This window comes from Mytilus trossulus, chromosome 5 (assembly GCF_036588685.1).
Source record: "Mytilus trossulus isolate FHL-02 chromosome 5, PNRI_Mtr1.1.1.hap1, whole genome shotgun sequence".
Classification (NCBI taxonomy): Eukaryota; Metazoa; Mollusca; class Bivalvia; order Mytilida; family Mytilidae; genus Mytilus; species Mytilus trossulus.
Window position 1 is genome coordinate 56,706,265 of NC_086377.1, and position 27,735 is coordinate 56,733,999.

General features: G+C 33.4%; 2 protein-coding genes across 2 annotated transcripts; one reads left to right on the forward strand and one right to left on the reverse strand.

The window, feature by feature from the left end:
• Positions 1-1,048: 1,048 nt before the first annotated feature.
• On the reverse strand, positions 1,049-8,751 carry LOC134718107 (uncharacterized). The gene is made up of 6 exons (XM_063580600.1): positions 8,649-8,751; positions 5,715-5,845; positions 4,952-5,076; positions 3,444-3,675; positions 2,020-2,184; positions 1,049-1,255 (listed from the first exon to the last, which is right to left on the reverse strand). The coding sequence occupies exons 1-6, from the start codon at positions 8,749-8,751 to the stop codon at positions 1,049-1,051; spliced, it is 963 nt and encodes a 320-aa protein (XP_063436670.1).
• Positions 8,752-16,424: 7,673 nt separating this feature from the next.
• On the forward strand, positions 16,425-20,765 carry LOC134718947 (uncharacterized). Its single transcript, XM_063581815.1, has 3 exons — positions 16,425-16,578; positions 17,877-18,011; positions 19,484-20,765. The coding sequence occupies exons 2-3, from the start codon at positions 17,880-17,882 to the stop codon at positions 20,480-20,482; spliced, it is 1,131 nt and encodes a 376-aa protein (XP_063437885.1). The 5' UTR covers positions 16,425-16,578; positions 17,877-17,879; the 3' UTR covers positions 20,483-20,765.
• Positions 20,766-27,735: the final 6,970 nt, after the last annotated feature.

Here is a 27,735-nt window from a genome sequence, read left to right on the forward strand (position 1 = left end):
ATAACAATACATAATAGCAATTGGAATGGTTACAGATATAATAAAAGAAAGCACTAGACTAGAAGAATTGAAAACAATTGCAAAATACAAGCTTATGTTATAAATCTTTCTCTATGGTTGTCAATGTTCAGATCGGTCAGAGACATATATATGTCTCTGGATCGGTCAATTAGTTTCCGAAAATATCACACACAGCACTAGACGTGGAGGCAGATTCTTAGTGGTCGGTATTAGTTACAGAAATAGCATATTACACACTAGACTTTGTTGTTCAAATAGAGAAAAACAAACACAATCAATAACGAGTTCTGTTCATTTAAATAGAGACAGTCTCTGAGAGTCGGGAATAAGTTTCAGAAAATGGCAAATTAAGCACTAGTGTGGTTTAAACAGAGAGAAAAAAAAAGAGAAAATACAAACTATATTATATAACGTGTTCAATTCATTCAATCGCGAAGGCAGATTCGGAGTATTCAGGTACAAGTTTCAGTATACAGCACATAAAGCACTAGACTATATCGTGAAAATAGAAAACAAAAACAACAAAATACACAAACAGTAACGTGTTTAGCTCATTAGAGTCAGAGTCGTCTGCTTTATCAGATGGCTGAAGAACTGCTGATGAATACTTATAACCCATCTGATGCGGTGGAATTGTAGTTAGACTTTACCATCTGTGCATCTATACCAACCTATAGGATAAATAAAATCATAATATAAAAACATTGCCGTTTATACAAATACCGTAACCTAATTATCAGTACATACATGCATCACGTCTTTTTTACACCAGCATATGTAATTTTCAATTACATTGGAATTTCATAATTTGAAGAATGTCAAAAGTATTAGCCATTAAATACAACTCAAGAATGAAATAAACAATGTCAAACTAAGTCTTGTAATGTTACTGTATATAAAAGCTTTTGAGCGTTCTGTAGTGTTTAATGCGATATTGATGCTCATTGTTGAAGATTTTATGATGGCCCACACAGCTTTACATATACACATGTGTATTAACCTTATTATAAAAGTATATGAATTCTTGTTACTGACAAATCTTAGCTTTAATGACGTACCTCAAGTTTAAATCTGTAGGTTCCTTCAGACGGCGCTCTTGTCGTAGTCTGTTGATCGCTCTGGTAAGGTTGGTAGGATTGGGGAGGTTGACGTCTCTGCCACTGATGGTGTGCATCTTCTCTTTTACAATGGCACCAGCAGATTTATGGGTATAGAGAGCAGCTTCTGTCATTAACTGAAAAGATAGAACATCTAATTTAGTTTATAATACATTACAAGACTTTTGTGACAAAGCAAGGCGCATTTTTTGTTGTTCTAGCATTCAAAGCAAATGTGATTGACATTTAAATACAATTGTTTACATTATTTATCATATTCGCTCGAAATAAAAGTGGTCGAAAAAAACGGATCTAATCACTCGAATAATCACGATCCTAGCCAGACAATATACATATTGTAAACATATTGTAAACATATTGTAAGTTATTTGTAATGCTCATTGTTGAAGGTCGTACGGTGACCTATAACTGTTAAACATTAATCTATGGTGGATAGTTTGTTTATTGGTAATCATACTATGTTTATTGGTAAGCATACTTTGTTTATTGGTAATCATACTATGCTAATTGGTAATCATACAATGTTTATGGGTAATCATACTATGTTTATTGGTTATCATACTATGCTTATTGGTAATCATACTATGTTTATGGGTATTCATACTATGCTTATGGGTAATCACACTATGTTTATTGGTAATCATACTATGTTTGTTGGTAATCATACTATGTTTATGGGTAATCATACTATGTTTATGGGTAATCATACTATGTTTATGGGTAATCATACTATGCTTATTGGTAATCATACTACATCGCCTTCTCTTTATTTAGCTATCTTATTTTTATTCATTGAAATGGCAATAGCCTGGGAATCATTAAAACAATTAACCAGTAACAGATATTTCGGATAAATATTTACACTGTCTTTAAAAATTACCTCAGCTCTTAACTTTGTCTTTTGTACAACATTCGGGTCACTACGGTGAATGTGTTGGTGAATCCCTCGGATAAAGTTCTGGCCCCTCTGTGCAACAGTTGCTTTACAATAGATGTTCTTGTTGCGAACACTGCATTTCCAGTGGATAGTACGTGATGTAGAATTCTGAAGAAGAAAAAATGTTTTTATTTTTATACAAGATTAAAAGTTGACAGCAAATGCTGTGTAGTATTTTTTTGTTCATGAATACATGTAGTCCTAGATTACTCTGACGTCCGACGGCTGTTTTGCCAGACAAGCTGGGGCCGTGGGACACGACTTAGCTTGTCTGGCAAAACAGCCGTCGGACGTCAGAGTAATCTCGGACTAGAATACATGATCAATTCGATCAGTGCATGGTTTTCGTATATTGCTGTGTATCATTTTCCAAAATTTTGTGTATTAATTATGTCGTTAACTTTTTCATTGAATTACTTTTATTTTGTCATTTATGGACCTTTACGTGCTGACTATATGGTATGGGTTTGCTCATTGTTGAAGGCCGTACGGAACAAGTTGTTAATTTCTGTGTCATTATGTCTCTTATGGAGAGCTGTCTCATTGCCAAACATACCACATCATCTTATATTTACATATACAAATAAATTTTACCGATTGAATTGTTCGACACTAGTCATTTGAGGGACCTTTTATAGTTTGCTGTTCAATGTGATACATGGCTCCGTGTTGAGCACCTAAAATGGTTTACTTTTATAAATTGTGACTTGGATGGAGAGTTGTCTCATTGGCACTCATACCACATCTTAACGGACCACAGATGAATTATCACGTTGTGATTGGTTAAACACCGTCACGTGGTATCTTAGTATATATCTATTTACTTCATAGAATTAAGTATAACGAATTGAAATAAAATTAACGCATTTAACGAGACAATTAACTGTCCATCTGGTCCGAGACCACCATCGTTGCAGTGTTGACAGTGGTTTACTTGCCATTAATTTTTATACCCATTCCAAAATTATTTCTCCATGTTTAATGCCTCAAATTGTAAGTAGGGGGATGAAATTACACTTTAAAAAAAAATTTGGGTCCAGAATTTTAAAGGAAAGTAGTGATTTGGTCCAGCTGAAAAGGTTGAAAACTAGCACTTCGGAAGCTGTCAAACGATTTCAAGACGCCCTAAACATACAATTGTCCATATTTTGAGTTAGAGCCGATGAAGTTTTCTATAATTTTGACAAAATTTGTTCCAAAAGTAGTACAACACACTGTTCAAGTTTCTTTGAGAAAGCGCAGGTGGGATTTTTTTTAATTTTCATTTATGTTATAAAAGAAATGCACTTCGAAATAATTGTGTTCTCGGACCATCTATACCCCAATCCTGTTGTAATAAACTGCTTTTTTAAAGTTAGTTAAATTACCTTTACTGTGTATGAATAGCCGTCGCTGCTGACCAACTTCTTTGCTTTTCTCATAGTACCACCCTCAACTACCTCAAAGGTTACAGGTCTGTCTTCGATGGAGGAATCTGACGTGATGGATTCGTCTGAGGAGGAATCTGATTGGTCTAGGTTTTTGATGGCGAAATGTGATTGGACAGGGTTGTCGATTGAGGAATCTGATGTATCGGAGTCTGAGCTGTCGTCTGAGTCACTAAAAAGAGAGAAAAAATAATTAATTACTGAATTCTGGTAATCGTATGCATTGTTTTTTTTTTAATCAATGTGTCAATAAGACAAAAACCCGACCAAGAAGCAGAAAACAGCCCAAAAGCACCAATGGGTCTTCAACATAGAGATTATATCCCGCAATTTTAGCGGACTACATCTGGCCCTTAAGCAAACTGAATGTTTTCTAGTTCCGATGACATAAAATATGTTCTGAATTTAGATTTTCAAAATACATTATAGTGTTAAATCTTACCTGTAGATGGTTAACATTGGTCTTGGAATTTGAAAAAAAAATCTGATTGATAGCTGGGACTATATCATAATAGTCTAAGTTGATAGCGACGATTTAAGACAAAAAAATTGAAAGCCAATTCTGACTCAGACACAAAAACATAACTTCCCCCTCCTTGAAGTCAAAATGGTTGCTCCCTAATCATAATGGGGGAAAAGGGCAATGACCCCTAATTTCCTTAAGAGATTTGAAAGAACATTTTACATTTATATTCATGTTAGCGGCAATACGTGATCTGAAATTATGGGCATTAAGCTTAAATCCTTGGCAACTAATCTAACGATTAGGTATTTAAAAGTTACTGCCTGAAATTTTATATATATATCGTCGATTTATTTTACCAACTTTACCTACTTTAAATAATTATATATTTTTTTTATGATATTCTAAATACTCAAATGGATTTCAACATAAAGAGCACATCCCGCACCTTGAGCGGACTACATCTGGCCCTTAAGGTAAATTGATGGTATACCGCCATCTTGGATTGTACAATCACAGTACAAAATCGGTCTAGTTATTTGCATAAAACTGCAAATTTAGAGACAGATTTGCAATTCAATAGTTAGACTAATTTTTCTATTTGAAGAAAACTTATTAATTAATCGTATTATACAAAATGTTTCAACAAATATCATATTTTTGGTTTTAAAATCATTTTTTTTTCAAAATATTATGAGCCATTTAAGGGGAGGTAACTCTTTTAGTACATAATTTATACTTGGCTAATAGGTTTTTTTTTAATTTTTACTTGAGCATCTGGGTCTTAAGCAAACTGAATGTTCACTTGTTCCGATGACATAAAAAATGTTCTGAATTTAGATTTTCAAAAATTTCTACGTCATTTGGTCTTTTATGGAGAGTTGTCTTATTACCAAACACACTACATCATCTTAATTTTACATATACACTCTAATTTAAATAATAATATATAACTCTTGTTATGATATTTTATATACAACCATACCTTTTAACAATTTTATGATAAAACGGTAAGGAAATGTTGAACGATAAGTCTGGAATTGACAAATCTACAGACGCCGGACCAAGTGACTCCTCTAGGGCGGCAACCAGACCGATGTCTCTCTCGTTCTAAAACAAAAACAAATTTGTTAAATAAATAGATTTTACAACAAAAAAAGGAATATTAAAACAAATTGAAGGTTTACATTTTATTTTTGCTATTAAAAAATTATTATTGCGTAGTAAAACTTAGGAAAAAAAAGAGAAAGAAACAGGTCGCTATGACAATGTTTCTAGAAACAATCGTGTTTCTATATATGTTGTAAAATGAACAACATTGAAGATGAATATCATTTTGTGTTGATTTGTCCTGTTTAAAAGCACTTAAATATAATGATTTGCCAAAATAATATTGCTAATGCACATATAGACGATAATTAGAACACACGTGACGGGGACCATAACTGACTTATAAGACACTTTCGCTTAAAGACTTATGGAGCTACCGTGATTTTGATGAAGGGCTGGAGATAAAAATGCAAGATGAGCAAAAAAAATTAAATAGACAGGATAATAATTTATTTAAAAGACGGGATAAACTAATAAAATAAAGACAGTACCGAATAGAGTGAAAAATAAAAAGGCAGGAAAGAGATTACAACTAAACTAAAAATACAGGACAACTTTTCATCACAGCCCCCCTGAAAATGAAATGGTAGCGTCCTTATTCTAACATTCATTAAAAAAGTAAAAAATATATAACATACCTCATGTTGCTTATCTTCTACAACTGGTTCCCACTCAGATGCACATTCCAAGACTGGAGAGCAGTTACAACACTCAAAAAACATCTCTATCTCATTGGACATCAGTCTTCTATAATCAGCCAGTGAAACACCTGAAATGTAAATAAAGCTTAATATAAAAAAGAAGATGTGGTTTGATTGCCAATGAGACAACTATCCACAAAAGACCATAATGACACAGACATCAACAACTATAAGTCACCATATGGCCTTCAACAATGAGCAAAGCCCATACCGCATAGTCAGCTATAAAAGGCCTCGATAAGACAATGTAAAACAATTCAAACGAGAAAGCTTAAGTAGGTTTGTTTGTCTTCCTGAATCTTAGATTGTAAAAAAGCAGATCACAGTTGGTTTAACAATGACGAAAAATTTTAATGTAGGAATGTAAATTTACACCCGCCGCATTTTTGCGCCTGTGAGGAGTTTATGGCCTTTGTTTGTCTCGTATGATTTTTAATTTTAATTTCTTGTGTATAATTTGGAGTCTATTAAAACTATACTAGTATATTTATTTGTTTAGGTTCCAACTGAAGGACAACTCCGGGTGCGGGAGTTTATCGCTACATTGAAGACATATTTGTGGATTCGGCTGTTGTCTTTTCTATGGTCGGGTTGTTGTCTCTTTGACCAATTTCCCTTCTCAATTTTATTACAATTATAATTAGCATTTACATTAAGAAATTATTATTATCTATGTTTATAATAACACTCAAATTTAACAAAAAAAGTTATAATATGTATAGTTTTGCTTGATTATTAGGGAATCATCATAAAATTATTTAATTTAATGCTATAAAATGAGTAAAGTTTTCTTTATATATTTTGAAAGCATTTCATAAGAGCTGTATTTTAGGAATATACCAACATATTTAGATAGCTATAGGTTAAACATGGTCTAATTCATTCTAAATGTCGACTAAAATTGTATGTGTAATTTAAGATTCAACTTTGTATTACATGATGTTTTATATCTTAGACTGTTTTGACGTTTTTATAGACTAATTTCTGCTTAGTGTTGTATTTAAAAAAAAAATATGATCTAATTCGCATTAGAAATACGCTTTTGTGAATACGAATGAAAAGTTAACGTCGTTTGGACAGTAAAGCGAATTTGACGCGCATTGTAATTCGAATTAGTTAATGCGAATCGAATTCGAATAACGTGTGAACTGAGCATTAAAACACTCTTCTCTAACTCAAAGTGAGTTTATTCACAGTCAATTCAGTTGTACCTATACGAATCAAAACCGCCGGGCACTTCGAAAGTTTACCAATACATACACGAACTTGATTTATGTGTGAAAATAGGATTGAAACTGAGGAACATGAACTACTTGAATGTCCGCTTTATGACGATTTAAGGAACGAACTTTATGAATACATAAACAGAAAAGATGAGAATTTTTTAACATGTTTACGAATCGTCTTATGTGTTGGGTGCCAAAACGTTAATATCAATGGTGAGACGCTTATAATCCATCTATCTATTATTCTATTTATGAAGGTCAATTTGCTTTAATTATACACCATATTGTTTTCATTCATTACTCGGAAATCAAAGTTTCAACAACATATTTAGTTTTTAAGTGAAAAAAATCTTAAATACAAGTTTTCGTTATGTGATTTAAGAACTCTGAGCAAGGATTTGTATTGAGAGACTGAGAAATCAAAATTTCTAGAATTCGACTGTTTTTCTTGACTGTAAAAAAATGAATGGTGAAGAAAAATCCTATGGTGTTGAACTACTTTTTATGCTGCGGCCATTTGAAAGTTTCAAATTCAGATGATTTTTACATTATTTCAACTTCTTTGTTATGAATGATTGAAAAATACATATCTAAAAAGAAAGTATTGATATTGAGGGTAAATGTTTCTGGTTAGTTCATTTATTGTATCCGTTACCCAGTGTCTCCAGATTTTGGCTACTGAGAATGACTTGATTTCAGGTTTGGGGAGGGTTGGGATCCCGCCAATATGTTTAACCCCACAACATTCTGTATTATGTATGTTTGTGTCTGCCCCAAGTCAGGAGGAGCCTGTTATTCTCAGTGGTTGTCGTTTGTTGATGTGTTTCGATGATATTTGTTTTTCGTTAATTTTTTGTACTTAAATTATGCATAAAGCATAAAAGAGTTATATAACCGACTTTAAATACATTTTTTATGCTTTTTGCATTATGCTTTATGCTTATGCTAGACCGTTAGTCATGTTAGTTTTCTCGATCGTTTGAATGGGTGTACATTTGCCATTTCGGGGTCTTTTGTAACTGCCTATGCGGTATGATCTTTGCTCATTGTTGAAGGCCGTACGGCGACCTATAGTTGTTAGTTTCTATGTTATCAAGGTCTCTTGTGAAGAGTTATCTCATTGGTAATCATATCACATTTACTTTCTTATATTGAGTGGTGATAAAAATTACTCAAAAGCTACTTATTGTACAAATGTACAGATACAACAAATGCAAGTTTTTAACGACCGTGACTGGAATTACAGCCCTTGCACGGTCGGTCATATTATATCTGCTGCTTACCCTTCCGGAGCACCTGAGATCACCCCTAGTTTTTGGTGGCGTTCATGTTGTTTATTCTTTAGTTTTCTATGTTGTGTCATATGTACTATTGTTTTTCTGTTTGTCTTTTTCATTTTTAGCCATGGCGTTGTCAGTTTGTTTTAGATTTACGAGTTTGACTGTCCCTTTGGTATCTTTCGTCCCTCTTTTATATATAAACATTTTGTAACAGATTTAATTTGATGATAATATTGTTTTATGAGTCATTGATATTTTTCAAATAGTATTGCATGTTTTTGAAAAAACCCAGAACGAGATTTTAAATGAGACTTAAAAGTTAGAAGAATACATCCTTAAATGCACAATAATCAAATACTACTGACCTGTGTCACATAGACGATGCTGCCAACAGGAACATGTCTCACACTCAAAGGCATGTTGACGAGGACGGACCTCCTTCTCACAGTAAGCACATGGAAACGACATCATAGAGGAAATAATATTATGGCAGACCATACCTTCAGCTTTTATAAGTTCACGGCGGAATATCAAAGGAATGACTCAAATTGAGTATATTATTTTATCATTTTTCTATAAAGGGGAAAGTTTGTATTAGCTTGTGCTCAGCTTGGGACTGGCGCACTCTTTTAAGATTATTCTTCTTTTTTGAAACGGTCCAATTATAACTTCAAAGCAAAACATTGTATATTAATTATATTAATTATCACAGCAATTATGAAAAAATAACCGTATGTGTTATCTGCAATCAACTAATTAGTTTTCATTTTTTTCTTCTAAAAAAACATAAAAATAGAATAAACTTTTATATATATACGTGTAAAATAAATGACTTTTTTTGTAGAAAAAAATATTTAAAAAATTAGTAGTAATACTATTTAAAATATTAATAGTTTTTGTTATAATAATGCAAATGTTAATCACAATTTCAATTTAAAAAAAATATTGTAATAAATACAAATAAAACATCATTACTAGCTGTTGTTTTTTGTCGAGCCTGAGACTTTTGTCGCAGAAAGCTCGACACAGGGATAGTTATTCGGCGGCGACGTCAGCTACATTTATTAAAAGCTTTATATTTTAGAAGGTGGAAGACCTTGATGTTTCATACTTTGTATATATAGATGCTTATGTTACAAAGTTTCCGTCAGTGACATGTTCTCGACCTTATTTTCATGGTTCAGTGACTACTAGAAAAAAAGTTAGGATTTTTTTGTTATGTTAAATTCTCTCTCATTATAAGTGATAGGATAACTATATTTGGTATGTGCGTACCTTGCCAGACTTTGGTAATAAAGATATGTATGCGATTCATGCCCGTTAGACAGTTTTCACTTGACCTCGACCTTATTTCATAAATCAGTGAACCATGTTGAGTTATGTGGTCAAGTCAATATCTCAGAAACTATAAACAATAGGTCTAGTATATTCAGTGTATGGACATGTCCAACTGACAGGTGTCATCTGACCTTGACCTAATTTTCATGGTTCAGTGGTTATAGTTAAGTTTTGTGTTTTGGTCTGTTTTTCTTATACTGTATGCAATAGGTTTAATATATTTGGTGTATGGAATGATTGTAACGTGTACATGTCTAGCTGGCAGGTGTCATCTGTTCTCGACCTTGTTTTCATGGTTCAGTGGTCAAAGTTAAGTTTTAAATTCTGGTCTTTTTTCTAATACTATATGCAATTGGTAACTATATTTAGTGTATGGAAATATTTTATGACCCGCATGGCAGGCGAATAGGTTTTATTTGAAATTGACCTCATTTTCACGGTTCGTTTCTCAGTGGTAAGTTTTTGTGCTTTGGTCTGTTTTTCCCCCATAACATACAAGCAATAGGTCAACTATATTTGTTGGAAGAATTGTTACGTGTACATGCATGCCTGTCATGGTTCATCTGACCTTGGTTTCATCAAATGAAAGATAAAGGACTTGTAATCATTTTAGAACACTTTTGGGCTTATAATTCTCAATATAAAAAAAAAACTGCACCAAATTTTAAAAAAGAGGGTACATTTTGTTTGTTTGTCAGATCTAAAGTATTTGTTATGGAACATCCGCAGTTCCGGGAACCAGTTCTTTCTTATATGCCATTAAAGGTATATTGATTATTTTCATTACAAGACACCATAAAGTGTTGCTGTGACATGCAATGATTGACACTTTATTTGAACTTAAAATGAAAGAGGTGAACCAGCTCGAAATGGAGGAAATTAACATAGAAAGCAATGGTGTACCTCGTAAAGGACCACCAACAAGTTGTCAATCGCTAAATTGCAATTTATTATTCAATGAGACAGGCCCTACACAAAGCAATAAAATAATGCAATGAACACACAAAGGTTCAGTTGTTTAAACGAAAGTCTGCACAAGTTGTGACTAAATATTACAATGAAACATTGTAGTGGTTAGTGCATCGGACTACTAACACAAAGGCAGCACTCGCACCAGGAAAGGGATATAAGTTGTAAAACTTGTTGCCCAATCCACTATAAATAAATATGTTTAAACTAATCAATATCTAATAATAAATCACTGTTTCAATTACAATTAAAGAAAACATGCATGTGCGTATTGTTATGCGTTTATTTTTCTACATTGGTTAGAGGTATAGGGGGAGGGTTGAGATCTCACAAACATGTTTAACCCCGCCGCATTTTTGCGCCTGTCCCAAGTCAGGAGCCACTGGCCTTTGTTAGTCTTGTATTATTTTTATATTAGTTTCTTATGTACAATTTGGAAATTAGTATGGCGTTCATTATCACTGAACTAGTATATATTTGTTTAGGGGCCAGCTGAAGGACGCCTCCGGGTGCGGGAATTTCTCGCTACATTGAAGACCTGTTGGTGACCTTCTGCTGTTGTTTTTTGTTTGGTCGGGTTGTTGTCTCTTTGACACATTCCCCATTTCCATTCTCAATTTTATGTGAATATTTTAGTTTTGCATTGATAGTGTTCATAAATATTGGAACACATTCTCAAACATATAAAAAACGATGTGTTATGATTGCCAATGAGACAACTCTCCACAAAATGACAAAGTAACTAACAATTATAGGTCGCCTTCAACAGTGAGCAAAGTCCATTCCGCATAGTCAGCTATAAAAAGGCAACCTTTTTATTTACGGACACTTATAACAAAGTATTAAACAATAAATACAGTGAAACCTGACTAAACCTAAAACTTGTATATATATAAACCAAACATGTTTTAAAGCACTATCATGTGCATTTAAAATTATATGCGTTATGAACCTGATAAATCCAAAGCATTGCTAAAAAAAAAAAAAAAAAAACTGAAGTCCCGAAGGGATCGGTTTAAACAGGTTTCATTGTAGTTTATTTGGACGACTCATCCACGCAGTTAGTCTTTGTAGTTTGGTGACTCACTTTATATCTTTACCCAGTTTGGCGATAGATTTGGATTCCCATTTATCTTGCGACATTTATCATATCAATATAAAAAAACAAACTTGGATATAAGTAAAAACAAAGTCAAGAATCTGATGTACTGTTTATAGATTAGAACGCTGGTTTTCCCATTTGAATGGTTTTACACTAATTATTTAGGGGCCCTTTATAGCTTGTTGTTCGGTGTGAGTCAAGGCTCCATGTTGAAGGTCTTACATTGACCTATAATGAATTGCTTTTATAAATTGTTATTTGGATGGAGCGTTGTCTCATTGGCACTCATATCACATCCTCCTATACCTCTTTATATGGACGAATCATTGGGCCCAATGAAAGAGGCAACATAAATCCTCTTTGTCATAAAATACTGGAAAGTAAACGCCCAGCAAAGAACAAAATTATGCCAACAATTGTTTTTTAAAATCGTCGATCAAAATGGTCGTACGCCATCCTCGATATTCACCTGAATCCGATACTGGACTACTGTCAAGCACAATAAGTCATGTTATCGCTATGCAAACGGATTGGTTCCAAGTTAACGTCCCGTGGCAAATATCACATGAATATCAAAACGATACTATGGAAATGTATTATAAACATGAGCACGTGTCGTTGTTCTGATTGTAGTCAACTCTTTAAATTTTTTTCTCGATCAGTCAATGTAAAAAAGAACAACAAAAAGTCTTCTTTAATCTGTCGTCTCATTTGCAATTATTTTCTAATTGTCAATAGATATAGGAAGATGTGGTGTGAGTGCCAATGAGACAACTCTCCATCCAAATAACAATTTAAAAATTAAACCATTATAGGTTAAAGTACGGCCTTCAACACGGAGCCTTGGCTCACACCGAACAACAAGCTATAAAGGGCCCCAAAATTACTAGTGTAAAACCATTCAAACGGGAAAACCAACGGTCTACACTGAAAAATCTAGACATAGCGATCCAAGGTTCCTTCGGCGGCAGTTTCGGCGTCGTTGACATTACGGTTCAATCTGTGACATAATCTATTTTAGACATTAATTACTTGGTCAAACTTTCATCATTTAATTTTACTTGAGCAGAATTATGGTGGCCGGTTAAGGCCATTTCGCGTTTTCGCCCATCATATTATATAGGGCGAAAACGCGAAAACGCGAAATCGCGAAGTCGAAAACGCGAAAACGCGAAGTCGAAAACGCGAAAACGCGAAAACGCGAAGTTTGAAACGCGAAAACGCGAAGTCGAAAACGCGAAAACGCGAAATATTTTTTCTTTCCGATTTCGCGTTTTCGACTTCGCGTTTCGCGTTTTCGACTTCGCGTTTTCGCATTTTCGACTTCGCGATTTCGCGTTTTCGCCTTTTCGCGTTTTCGCCTTTTCGCGTTTTCGCGATTTCGCGTTTTCGCCTTTTCGCGATTTCGTCTTTTCGCGTTTTCGCGATTTCGCGATTTCGCCTTTTCGCGTTTTCGCGATTTCGCGTTTTCGCCTTTTCGCCTTAAATTATAGGTATATTGATCCAGTATCCACCCGTTTATAGTATGGATCACATTTCCGACCTTACATTGATTACGTGCTACGTGTACAATGTTTCGAGTTCTTTCGGAATTATATTCCAGGTAACTCTCTTCAGAGGTCGTCCGTTTTATTTTTATTTTATATAGCTACATACCAACATATAAATAAAATTCTAAACATCTTTCCACACAAAAACAAAATATTATTTCATAAACGTATGAAGGATGATGGATATATTTTATTTCAAGGTACTACGGAAGAAGTTAAACTTCTTTTCGAAATAGCAAACACAAACCACAACCTACTGCAATTTACTTATGAAATTGACAGACAAAGTTTGAAATTTCTAGACCAAGAAACGTATAAAGGACAGAGATTTCAAAAAGAAAATATCTTAGATATTAGATGTTTCACAAAACCAACTGAAAAATTCCAATATCTACACCAAAATTCTAACCACGCTAAAAGTTGTTTTAAATCCTTTATTAAAGGTGAAGGAATACGAATTCTTAGAAATACCTCTGATCCTGACAATTTTAATGAAAGAATAAACTTATTTACAGAAAAATTAATACAAAGAGGTTACAAAATCGCTTTTGTAAATAAAATATTAAGAAATATTTCCCATACAGAAAGATTAAACAAATTAACAAACAAAGAAACAAGAATAAACAAAAACACAGATAACTATAATATATCTTTCATAACACAATACCACGCTAATGCGGAAAATTTACAAACCATTATAAGAAAACATTGGCATTTAATTCAAGACAACCCACAGTTCAAAAATCTCTTTGATAAAAAACCCACAATAGCATTCAAAAGAAACAGGAACATTGGGGAAATGGTTAAGAAACACTTGAAATAAATCAATGTCTCCCAATAGAAATTAATTAGACAGTTATACTAAAACCAAAGGAAGGTGCGTTGACAATGAAAAATGCATATTGAAACGTATCTTAAACAATAACCAAAACCAGTTATCCATACGTTGATAAAACGAACAATAATAAATAAAAGGTACAATAATAAATAAAATGTACAAAATAATAAACAAACAAACATTTAAAAATAAAAATAAAAATAAAAATAAAAAATAAAAAATAAAAATAATAATAATAATAAAAATAAAAAATAAAAATAAAACGGACGACCTCTGAAGAGAGTTACCTGGAATATAATTCCGAAAGAACTCGAAACATTGTACACGTAGCACGTAATCAATGTAAGGTCGGAAATGTGATCCATACTATAAACGGGTGGATATTGGATCAATATACCTATAATTTAAGGCGAAAAGGCGAAAACGCGAAATCGCGAAAACGCGAAAAGGCGAAATCGCGAAATCGCGAAAAGGCGAAAAGGCGAAAAGGCGAAATCGCGAAAACGCGAAAAGGCGAAAACGCGAAATCGCGAAAACGCGAAAACGCGAAAACGCGAAATCGCGAAAACGCGAAAAGGCGAAAATGCGAAATCGCGAAGTCGAAAACGCGAAAACGCGAAAACGCGAAGTCGAAAACGCGAAAACGCGAAGTCGAAAACGCGAAATCGGAAAGAAAAAATATTTCGCGTTTTCGCGTTTTCGACTTCGCGTTTTCGCGTTTTCGACTTCGCGATTTCGCGTTTTCGCGTTTTCGCCCTATATAATATGATGGGCGAAAACGCGAAAACGCGAAAACGCGAAATGGCCTTAACCGGCCACCATACAGAATAGAAGCTTTTTACGACCAAAAGACATGAGCAAAATTTAGAAACATATTTATTTTCATTTTCTGTGTTTGAATGATATATGGATATATTTTTTTTTACAATTAGAGCTAATTCGTAATGCAGGTAGGGCAAAATTTGTTTAACTTGATTGCTGTGTGGGTATATTGTACAATTATAATTGGAATAACTTCAAATCAAAATTAGATATAATATGTACAGGTTTTACTATGCCTGTTTAACATTGGCCTTTAATGGTTTATCTTTTTAAATTGTTATTTGGATGGAGAGTTGTCTCATTGACACTCACACCACATCTTCCTATATCTGTATATAATGGTTGCAGATGTCAATCTTAAGCACAATGATTGAACAAACAAAGCAAGCAAGCCCACCAAAGTTGTATTCTACAAGCATTAGGAACTTAGCTCTAACATTCAGGTTCAGTCTATATTTGAAGCAAAAGATAGATTTTTTTTTCATTTTCATTTACAGACGATCTGGGATTAAATTTGTTTCACATGATAATTTATTTTAAATTAATGGATTGTTATTAAATTTGGACAGAATCTTATCTTCAAGATCAAGAAATAACATTTCAAAGTAATAACATCAAAACACAAGACATAAGAAAAATACAAACTAAACAAAAGCGTATTTAAAACAATTAAAAGAAATATACAAACTAAACAAAGGCGTATTTAAAACCTCTAACAGTAACCTGGAACTTTTTTAAACAAAACATCCATGATATTTTTAAACGTAACGTGAACATGTGGAAGCTGAAAGACTACAATCGTGCAATACTATTTTCAAACGTACTGGACAGCTGAATAATCAAAAGTACATTCGTTCAACGGTTTTTTCAAACCAAATACAGATCCGAATAGTAAAAAGTAAATTCGTTCAATGATATTTTCAAACACGATCTAAAATCAGAAGAAAAGTCAAACGTACATCCGGACAACGGTATTTTCAAACGCATTTATGTACAACTGAATAATCAAGAATATTATTTCAATGGTATTTTCAAACGTACAGTACATGTATATAAATAATCAAAAGTACACTCGTTCAATTATATTCTCAAACTTAAAGTACATGCTTATAAATAATCAAAAGTACAATCGTTCAATAATATTTTCAAACGTTAAGTACATGTATAAATATAATCAAAAGTACAATCGTTCAATTATATTTCCAAAAGTAGAGTACATGTATACAAATATTCAAAAGTACAATCGTTCAATTATATTCTCAAACGTAGAGTACATGTATATAAATAATCAGCAAAAGTACACTCGTTCAATAATATATTCTAACGTAATGTACAGCTGAATAATCAAAAATACATGCGTTCAATCATATTTTCAAACGTAAAGTACATATAAATCGAAAGAAACAATATTTCCTGTTTGTGTTACACTGTGGATTACAACTACAACGAGTAATTAAGATTAAGATTACACGTAGTTGTCTACATCCTGTTTGGAACCTCTTTAACTTCATTGTCTGTTTATTTAATAAGACACATCCTTCGATAATCGCCATGACGCGTATGCAAAGGTCCTGTTATTTACTGTCTTACCTCGATGATAGATCACTTTATAATTTATAATGTTTTCATAAAAATAGGAAAGAGATCTTGGATTTGCCTGTCACAAAAAAGTTTCAGTAAGTTTCATAATTTTTATTTTATTATTATTCTGTTTTCATTAATTGTTGTTTTAATAAGTTTTTTCTTCTTCATTTTTTTTTATCTTTTTATCTTATTACCTATCTGTTTATTTTTTATTTATTTTTTACTTATTCGTTTATTCGTGTTGTATATACATATTAGATGATTAAGGAGATTCATATTTATTCCGCATCTTTCTTGGCCATTTCGAAAACAAATACATGAAATATTTGCCACTGGACGTTAATCAACCAACAATCAATCATGTTACAATGCAGCGGCTTATATAAGTACTTCAAACTTCATTATTTTGAAAAATGCAAATAAAAATATTGGTGTTAAAACAAAGAGCATGTACATGTAACAGGTTCCAAATGTGAACAAGAGAATGTATATAGATTGCTTGCATTAAAACAAATGGGCGAGAAAGAAATTTTGACACCAAATACGTGCAAACCAGAATGAGTTGTTTGAGCCAGGTTAGGACTAGAAATTCAAATATTGGATTATTTCAACGAATGCCCAGATTTCTCTTTCAGTACAGTTATTATTGATTTTTACAAAGAAAAACATAAAAAAAACCTCAGACAGTACGGGTCAGCAACATCTTGTTTTTATGGTATTTTCAGACCTGTGTACTATTATAATATTTTACATAGACTCCGGACTATTGTTCTATGTACGTGTGTTACCGTCGTTGGGTTGTCGTCATTCTTACTGACCGATACACTTTTATATTTTCATATTTATTAATATATTAATTAATGTTTCGCTATCTAGGATGGTCTAGATCGGGGTGGGGTGGGCGGATTCTGTATTCGTTTTATATGTATACTTTATTAAGATTTTTGGTCCCTTTTCACTACTTTTATATTTTAGCACCCCATTATTCTCTATTCTGTTAACCAGACCCTCATATTGTAATTCCAAATTTTGATTCCTTTTGATTTTTACACTGACACAACATCAACTCCAATATAACGGTCGGACCATATGCGTATAAACTCGTTCTGTTATTAATGGGTCGGACCATTTGAGTATTTGGACCATATAGGTATTGTGTTTTTTGGTAATAAGCATTAGCAAGATTTCATCGCTTTTTTGGGGGGGAAACGTGTTCCTTCAGACTACGTGCGACTTCATAGGCAGATGGTTCAAATACTCATATGGTCCGGGACATAAAAATACAAATGTACGAATGCAAATATTTCATAGGCACAAACACAACAATAATTGGCAAATATCCACATTTCAGTACATTCAGAGTAAAAACAAAACTTTTCTTATTTTTCAGAAAATGGGCAGGATGAAGGCAAACGACAATGGAGTCAAAATTCTCGTGTGGGTAGTTGCGATGTTTGTACTGCTTCAGTTTCTAAATTATGACTGGAATATATTAAACTTTCACTTGTTTGGTGGATCACGATTGGTAAGTACCGACCAAAGCCTCGTTCTGAATTCAATGAATATTCATTGCTAAATTGTGCTATGTCTGTCTAAATATACATGGGGGATCCATTGATTTCCGGGTGTTGTAACCCCCTTTTATGACGATCAATGCATTGGAAAGGCTCTTTTCCTGGGTTGGAATCTCCCCTCTTTAAAAAAAAAAGCTGGATCCGTTACTGGTATGATTGTCTATCGTTGGTGTTTTATCAGATATTTGGTGAAAAGAAAGTCTATTAATTTTTGTCCAATTGTATCCGTTTTTCGAGCAATATTCTTTTTTCTGTATACCAAATCTAGACACTAAATATTACCAGTGGAAATTCGATGCATGTTATCATATATGAGCAATCGGAAAAGAGTACTTGTAGAAAATCCATCAATTAATAAGGGAATAGATGGCAAAACAAAAAGAGAGCATTGTATGTGCCTGTCCCTAGTCAGGAGCGTATAATACAGACGATGAGTGGTTGTCGTTTGTTTATGTGTTACATATTTGTTTTTCGTTCATTTTTTTACATAAATAAGGCCGTTAGTTTTCTCGTTTGAATTGTTTTACATTGTCTTATCGGGGCCTTTTATAGCTGACTATGCGGTATGGGCTTTGCTCATTCTTGAAGGCCGTACGGTGACTTATAGTTGTTAATGTTTGTGTCATTTTGGTCTTTTATGGATAGTTGTCTCATTGGCAATCATACCACATCTTCTTATTTTATATAAAAGGAGAAAATCGTTCACTATAACCGTTGGTATGCATTGAAAAAGAATGAGCAATGCAATCCACATTGTTTAGATTTATATGAGGGTCTGGCCGAGTTTGCATAATACAGAACAATGGACAAAAAATACATTACATTAAAAGAGCAATAAATCTAAAGAATAGAAAGAAAAACATAGGCAAAACATATAGAATAGAGAGAATAACGAAGTGTTGAAATAGAAAGAATAGAAAATAATTCTGTGTATAAATAAGAAAAGGAGAAAAATGAAAGAAATAAAATACGCCATCCACATCCTCTTATATATAATGTTTTAAAAAAAAAACTATATTTTTCTTTACACAATGACACATTCCGGTAATATATCAATTTCCATTTGATATAAATTGGTTTATTAGTCTTTGTTGAAGACATTGAAAAACTATATAAAGTTTTTTGTCCAGTTACAAATAGTATGAAAACATCATTGATAGTTAGATTGAGATTAGTAAATTTATTCTAATTCTTTATTGTTATATAAGTAAAATGATGATGCTTGTGACTTTAAACAACGAAAAATAACTGGTTTACATACAGATAATGTTAAATCTTAGCTGAATAACTCGTCAGATTTTCCAATGAAACTCAGTTCTTTAGGCCAAAAAAGTCAAAATGGACTAAGAACAGTCAACATCGATAATAAAAACATTGAATTCTTTTTAAAAATTGTGTAAAACTATTTTTCTTTTTTTTTCAGAGCAACGACATACATAGAAATATTCCATATGACTCTAGTGAATTCAGAGCACGACAAATTGAGGCACCCCTGAACTATGAACCGAATGCACACATAGCAATGATCCCATTCGGTACTCCTCCGCCTGTACATATCCCGGATGTGGACGCTCGGATAATTGTTATTACATTCAACAGATCACACTCTTTACGCAGACTATTGGAATCTCTGAACAAAGTGGATTATTTAGACGACAAAGTTGTCATAGAAATCTGGATCGATAGAAATAAAGATAATGAATTTGATGAACAGTCTTACGTCACGGCTAAAAACTTCAATTTTGATAAAGGACTAAAAACTATAAATATTCAGAAAAAGCATGCCGGGATATATGGTCAGTGGATATGGACTTGGCGACCAACTAAAGACACTAAAGAAATATGTGTCATCTTAGAGGACGATTTGTCTGTTTCAACATTTTTCTACCGGTATTTGAAAAAGGTGCATGCGCAATATGATCATAGACCGGAAGTCAATGGCTATGCTTTACAAGCTTCAAGTTTGAAACACGGAGGTGGAAAAGGGCCCCTTAAGGCACCAGAGGAAAATATTGTCTTTCTTTATCCTGTTTTAGGTTCATGGGGTTTTTCACCAAGTAGGGATAATTGGATCGGATTTCAAAATTGGTTCAGGGAAGCTCATAAAAATAAAACATTTCTGCCGCTTGTTCCCGGCATTTTACCCACTCTTTGGTATAAAAAAGAGTTGAAGGCAGGGACACATGAAAATATTTGGACTATGTGGCAAATCTATTACGCATACAGTAAAAACGAGAGAACTCTTTATCCAAATTTTCCAAACAAAACTGGAATGACAATTAACTGGAGAGAAAATGGACTACATTTCAGCAAGGCCGTAGGATTCGCAGGTCCTTTGGTAGAGAGGTGGGATGAAAGACTAGAAAACTTACCAGGCGAACCAATCCATCTAGATGTGAATGGAACTATTGTTAAATATTAAATTCAGTCAAAGTTCAAATATTATTACGCACTAGGTTGAATATTTGGTATGTAGGAACATCGTGAAGTCATGATTAAGTATAGGCTTTTAAAAAAAGCTGGTATGGCATTAAAGTTTGCTCTCAGATAAATTAACTAAAGCGCTTGCATGACCTTATTGTTTGCTTTCAGAAAGTAAAAGCATTTGATGGTGTTAATACAAATATTTTGTTGTCACGTGGCTGTTTTTCAATTGTACAATATAGAATGCTATAATTGATAGATTCTAATAAAAGTAAACTTAAGTACTGTGTGTATTTATTTTTCGACTTTCATAGATTGTTTTGTGAAATAAAGAAACACAATTAGAATATGTATATTTATTTAACACGTATGTAATTATTAAATGTAGCCGATTGTTTTGCATTTTCAGTTTGAGGAACGAACAATGAGATTACTTACCCATAGTCCTTTAGATTTTGAAAAGGCGAATTGATGGAGTGTATTTCTAAAATTTATACAGGATTGAAGTGATGAGGATGGATGGCTGGTTAATATCCAGTGGCAAATTAGTGTGCATATTCAGGACGACAACATGTTACAATCATAAGACTATTAACCCTACTTTATGCTAGACCGACACGCTAAGCATGACTTTCAACGTGCCAATTCACAAGTTAACAGTCCACGGGAAGATATACCACTTTCCCTGGACACATTATTCTCACTCCGAGCCGACCAGGTTTAATTTGCCCTAACTCCTTATTGTCACGTGCTTAGCGGAGAAAAAACTACTAGTAATACCAATTTCAAAGTCTTTGGGATACTGCACACGAGGCGAACACGCTAACCCAAGACCATCTTGTTGTTGTCGAAACTGAATCGATCGAGTGACGATCATATTTCTGTTTTACATTTATAGTATATTGGCAATGGAATATACATATTCTAAGAATAAGGAGAGGTAGTATGATTGCCAATGAGAAAACTATCCACCCAAGTTAAAATTAAGTGGATGCAAGTTATTATAGGCAACCGTACGGATTTCAACGTTTAGAAAAATCAATACGGTATAGTCGGCCATAAAAGACACTGACATGAAATATATGAAACAATTCAACATTTGGACTCTCAAGATATAGGAGATGTGGTATGCGTGCCAATGAGACAACTCTCCATCCAAGTCACAATTTATAAAAGTAAACCATTACAGGTCCAAATACGGTCTCCAGCACGGAGCCTTGGCTCGCCACACCGGACGCAACCTATAAAGGGTCCTATAAATTCCTAGTTTAAAGCCATTCAAACGGGAAACCCAACGGTTTAATTTATATTAAAAAAAAACGAGAAACACTTATGAACCACCCCAACACACGACAACCACTGAAAATCAGATTCCTGACTTAGGACATGTGAAAATAATTGAACCTTAATATAAACCGAATCAATAAAAAACTTTTTTTTAATTTTTTTTTTATCTTTTTTCGTTTGGAATAAAAGTAAGGACATGTCAACTATAACAAGGACACTGGGGAACAGTCTAAAATGTTTGTCCACACTATTTTTCACCCTGTGTCCACTCCGCCCAGTCAAATAGTTTTAGTGTGTGATCGAGCTACGATGAACCAAAAGGTAATATATATCGGCTATTAGAAAAAAAAGTATAAACTGTATTTGTACTTTTATCCATCTGATTAGTTGCCTTTTTCAACCGATTAATATAGTTCGTTCTTATGTTGTACTGTTACATTACTGTCCCAGAATATGGGGAGGGTTGGGATCCCACTAACATGTTTAATCCCGCCACATTCTCTATACATGTTCCTGTCCCAAGTCAGGGACCTGTAACTCGGTGGTTGTCGTTTGTTTAGTTCATTTCTTTGTACACGAATTAGGCCGTTAGTTTTCTCGTTTGAAATGGTTAACATTGTAATTTCAGGGCCTTTTATAGCTGACTGTGCGGTATGGGCTTTGTTCATTGTTGAAGGCCGTGTGGTTACCTATAGTTGTTAATTTCTGTGTCATTTTGGTATCTTTTGGAGAGTTGTCTCATTGGCAATCTTACCAAAACTACTTTTTATATTTACAATGTTATTGTCGAGAGCACAATCTGACACGCTATTCAAATCCTTATCAAATTGTAAATATCAATGACCATTAATGAGGGCACACATGTCTTCATGGAAGGTATCTGATTCGGGAAAAACTAAACATAACTTTAAGTCTTGTCAAGCCGCTCAAGAGACTAACGGATAATGCGTACTAGTAATTTTATTGTTCATACCTCCAAAAATTATGATAACGTCACGTCATTAGTTGAATTTCAATTTTTAGGACGTTTTGGGGCAAACCACTGAAAAGATTTGTACCCAAAATGCATTAGTATCCGAAACGGAGAAGTAACCGACTGGAACAACATATAAAAAAGTCAACCCTCTCCGGGTAGCCATGAAGAAGCTTATTTCAATTGAAAGTGGAAATTTCTTGTTAAATTTTGTAGGCACAGTTAACATTATTTACAGAATAACTAATCGAAGAATTCAAATAGAGACAAATATTCAACGAGTGACCGAACAACACATTAATTCACGAATGCGCGTAGCTCGGAGTTAATTATCTTGATTGTTGTTCGGTCACGTGTTGAATATTTTACGATATTTGAATTCTTTAATTAGTTATTCTTTTTATTACATTGGCAAATGGCTTTTATTTTAAAGGAATTAATGGTAAACCTTTAAGGAACTATATCTTTTTTCTACGCATTCACAATTTGTTTTGATCCGCCGTTATCGACGTCTTGACAACGCCTATTGCTGTATTACGCCAGAGAGTGAAATAACCACGTTTATTACACATGGTAAAATTAATGTAATTTATTGCAACCAATGTAATAAAATTGATTACATAATTATTGTATAAGTACTATATATACCATGGTTTTTACGAGTTAACATATTTAAACAAACGAATCCGAAGGATGAGTTTGTTTAAATATGTTAATGAGTAAGACACATATGGTATATAAAATTTGTTATATAAATAAAATGATTGACAGCTTCAAGACCTTCAACTAATATTGGAAATTGATGATGTTACAGTTTTATCCAATGAAATGGAAGCTCGCGCAAGTCACTTTTGCGCCTCGTCTATGATCTTCTGTGTATTTCATGTAATAGAACCCCTGAATTAATTTGTAGAAAGTAAGGAATAGTTTTGGGCCCCGTGTATGATTGTATGCTCAGGTAATTTCATAATGTCATCAGATTGAAGTAAACAAAAAAGTCGGATTCCAGCGACAAGGATTAAATAATTATTCTAATGACGGTAAGAATTTTTTTTTGTTTTGTTTTCAAGGTATCATACAAATTAATCATATTTTTCGGAATTTTCATTTCATTGAAAAATGCATATTTATACATTTATAGTACAAACTGCTTTTCTTCCGTCAGTTTATTAGTTCGATTATCAGATTATTTATTAGAACACAATTTTAATTCTTAAAACACTGTATTTAAACAGTAGCGGATCCAGGGAGCGTAGTTAGTTTACGTCCCCCTTATTGATAGCAAAAAAAAAATCCTGGTTTTTTTCACAGATATTTGTAGCCGATATTTATTCCTTTGTCTATAGGTACCCCCTTTTTAAATCGAAATTTAATTGAATTTTCTCAAAGGAAATGGTAGTTTTATATTTTTTTTTCAAAACTGAAAGAAGAATCATTTAGTAATTGTTTCCAAAATTAAAGAAATTCGTGACAATCCGATATAGTTTGAAAAAGTTTTTATGAGATGTGGTACACATAAATTATTGCTTTTTGTTATACAATGAAAACAATTGAAGATCTTGACCTTTTAGTACGTTTAACAGTTTCCTAAATATTTTAGAGGCGGATACCTTTCAAAAAGAAGGTGGAGCTTCAGCCATGGAATAACATGAACATGAATATGTTATACCATGGCTGAAGCTCCGCCTTTTTTGCTTAGGATTCTAGTTGAGTTGCATATTTAATTAGCAAAGTATGGTACAACATCAATTTGCATATAATATACCATGGTTTTCCCTCACCACACTTTTTAAGCAAATTGTTTCTTTCAAAAAAACATCAAAGGAAACAATCCAATTTATGTTACAATAATACTAAGATCTACTAACATTGCATTAATTAATTTGAAAGAGTAGTCTGTTAGCTATCAATAAATACCACTTTTATAAATTTTCAAGCATTATAAAAAAAAAAAAAATTCCAGCATTTTAAAACTGGGGAATTGGAGGTGTAAAATCTTTGTATTGTGCTACCTTAAGGTAACCACAAAGTGTGGAAAAAGTTTAAACTAATTTAAAATATGACCAATATCGGACAATATGACTTGACGTATAACTGCCTGCGTGTATAGTGAAACCAGAATTAGCGTGTCTACGAGGTTCTGGATAGGGGTGTGTGATAACTTCTGTCTTTTAAGGACATTTTCTGTTTCTGTAAAAAATAATGATTATTCCGTAATGTACTCATGAAACTGAATTAACAATTATTTCATTATTCTTTAATGTTTTGTGTTGCTCATTTTTCTCTAACTTTTTTTTTTGAAAGGGGGGGGGGTGTGGGCAACTGCTTTATTCTGCGAAACCACATCAAGACCCTCATGCTTATGCAGCTACAATGCCATGAGTGTATGTAAGGTTTGAACATGTAAATTGGAGAAGTAAATTTAGTAGAATACTATTTTAGAAGTCATGTGATATTAATAGCAGTCCATCTTTTTGTAGTAGCACTCTGCAGGTTTTATTTTGGTACTGCTTTTTATCTTGGCTTTTAAACGGCATTCACACAGTTTTGCACAATTACAAAACAAAGAGCTGTTCTGATTGGTTGCTTTGTGATGCGGCTAAGGTTTGTGTTATTGGGAAGAATGAGATAATTTTCCTGGAACTGTTAAGCTATGAATTAAAGAGGATAAGGAAAACAGAATTGACATCCAAGACCCGATCACAAAATTTAGTTCCATCGTGACGTAATTAATAGACTCAGAAACACTTAGATAGGTTAACCTTGTCGTATATTTTGTCACGGTAAGGACAAATGTTCTAGATATGCAAACAGGTGCTGTGCGTAAAACTTGTTTGATCCAACCGCATTTTGTGCTTACGCCAAGTTATCTTTGACATGTGTTGTTTGTGGTTGATTGTATATGTTTTGTATGTAAAGGTAAGTACATGTAGATGCAAAACCAATGGTTCATCTATCTTCCAGAGTTCAGATTACGTGGGTGTTGGGAGCTAAAATTCACCGTACAGCTTTAACAATCAGCAAATACAATGATGCTGACATGACAAACAATCAAAACGAAAAGTAAAAAACAATGGCTTAGTTTATAACCTAGCCGACTACAAAAAATAACAGATACCATACCTGGGACTGTCATGTAAAAGGGGAACACAATCTCAAACTGTTTAAATCATGTGTGGAATGGCTCGACTCATCAGATGACCCACCGAATAAGAAGTATCACTGGGGTTCGTACTTTTAAAAATGCTACATGTTATCAGGATATGCTTATCCTTAGCAGAAAGAGTAAAATCACAACAATACTGAACTTAGAGGAAAATCAATTCGGAAAGTCCATAATCACATGGCAAAATCAAATAACAAAACTCATCAAAAACGAATGGACAAGAACTGTCACATCAGACCACCACCAGTTGTTGGCTGTGTTCTTATTGCGGTAGTCAGTGTTTATACTACACCTCTCATGATTATAAAAGACAGAGGATACAAAGAACCGCGATCGAAGAGTACTTGACGTTACTGAAAGCAAGTTCAGAACATTTTTTAACTCCAGGTGTCCGGCTGTTAGAACCCCCTTTTTAAAGGTCAGTGCTTTTGAATAGGGACATATGGTTGAAAATATCTCCCTTTTAATCCTGGGTTTGACCCACCCCTCTAATTGTAAATGGCTGGATCTTTCCCTGTAACTAAAAATAAAACATATGATATTCTTCCTGACTAGAGTATAGAATGCATGAATAAACAGTTTTTTAAAGGCGTAAACTATTTAATAAGATCAGCCTAACGTTGAATTTCGAAAAATTTCTTCGTTTCAGAATTTGATTCAAGATCTACCACAGTCACTGAAAATTCTGTGTCTCCAAAGTTAAATTCAAGTTTCAATTCCTTTCTTTTGCCTCCTTGATTTTCAAAGCAAATTCTGAATTCTCCCAGAAGTGTACATTCTTCTGTGTCCGTATACATAACATTCTCATTACCCGTGGTATACACTTGAATTAAGCAGCAGTTCTTTTCTTGCGTTGAATACATTTTATCATTTGTATGTCCTAACGGGATAGATGTGTTGATTTCCATGAATGTATCAAATGTGTTTCTACACTTTGTCTTTCCGTTGTGAAATACTTTTCTTTTCTGATCATGAATACTTTCGTTAAAAGGCATATAGCAACTTACACCATAAGTATATCGTGCTATCCGTGATGATATGATGTCGGATTTATAACCAAACAAAACTGCACCTTTTAGAACAATAAGACCGGAGTCTTCTTGCAATATAATATTTATGTTTGGAAAAGCAGTTTTCAAGGCAATTTGTACCATTTTACATTCAGCGAAACCACCAACAAGAAGAGTGCTTGAAAGGTTTGATGTAGTCCTCTGTTGTAGAACGGACTGTATTAAAGCTATAACATTATCACACGTGGCTTTGAAAAGGGATTTAGCGAATACTGACTCAATTCTTATTTTGTCTTTACATATTTCAATATTACATGCCAATGTGGATGAACTGACGACATTTTTAATATTTCCCCCAAAATTGGACTGGCAGAGATCATTAAGAGCTGCATACGGAATGGTTAAATTCACTTTTCTAGTTTGTGTTGGTTGAAATGTTCTTTTAACGTTCTCTATACTTCTTATAGCAAATATAAGTAAGATTCTGGACTCTCTGATTTCAGACTGTTTAAAAGTGGTCCGCCAAATATGCGAACGAAAAGCTGGATAAATGCATCATCAACCGAAGTACCGCCACAACCATTCCCAGAGGCTTTTGTCACTTCTTTTAAAGTGCCGTTCGAAATCTTTTCATGAACCGTTACATCTATTGTACCACCTTGAAAATAATACGTAAATTATATAAAATGGATGTCATAAATGTTTATTCCAGCTACAGTTCACACAATGGTTGAAAGATTCCTAAGTAAATATTGTTTGGACTGATGTTTAAAGTAATCATTTTTTTTCTTTACAAACTCTTTTATAAATCTTGG

Excerpts from the sequence above, each read along its gene's own strand:
- LOC134718107 (XM_063580600.1), bottom strand. The coding sequence starts at position 8,751 with ATGTCGTTTCCATGTGCTTACTGTGAGAAGGAGGTCCGTCCTCGTCAA. Across the intron at positions 5,077-5,714 it reads TAGAAGATAAGCAACATGAG|AACGAGAGAGACATCGGTCT; the intron begins GTATGTTATATA and ends TTTTTGTTTTAG. Across the intron at positions 1,256-2,019 it reads AGACAAAGTTAAGAGCTGAG|TTAATGACAGAAGCTGCTCT; the intron begins GTAATTTTTAAA and ends CTATCTTTTCAG.
- LOC134718947 (XM_063581815.1), top strand. The coding sequence starts at position 17,880 with ATGGGCAGGATGAAGGCAAACGACAATGGAGTCAAAATTCTCGTGTGG. Across the intron at positions 18,012-19,483 it reads TGTTTGGTGGATCACGATTG|AGCAACGACATACATAGAAA; the intron begins GTAAGTACCGAC and ends TTTTTTTTTCAG.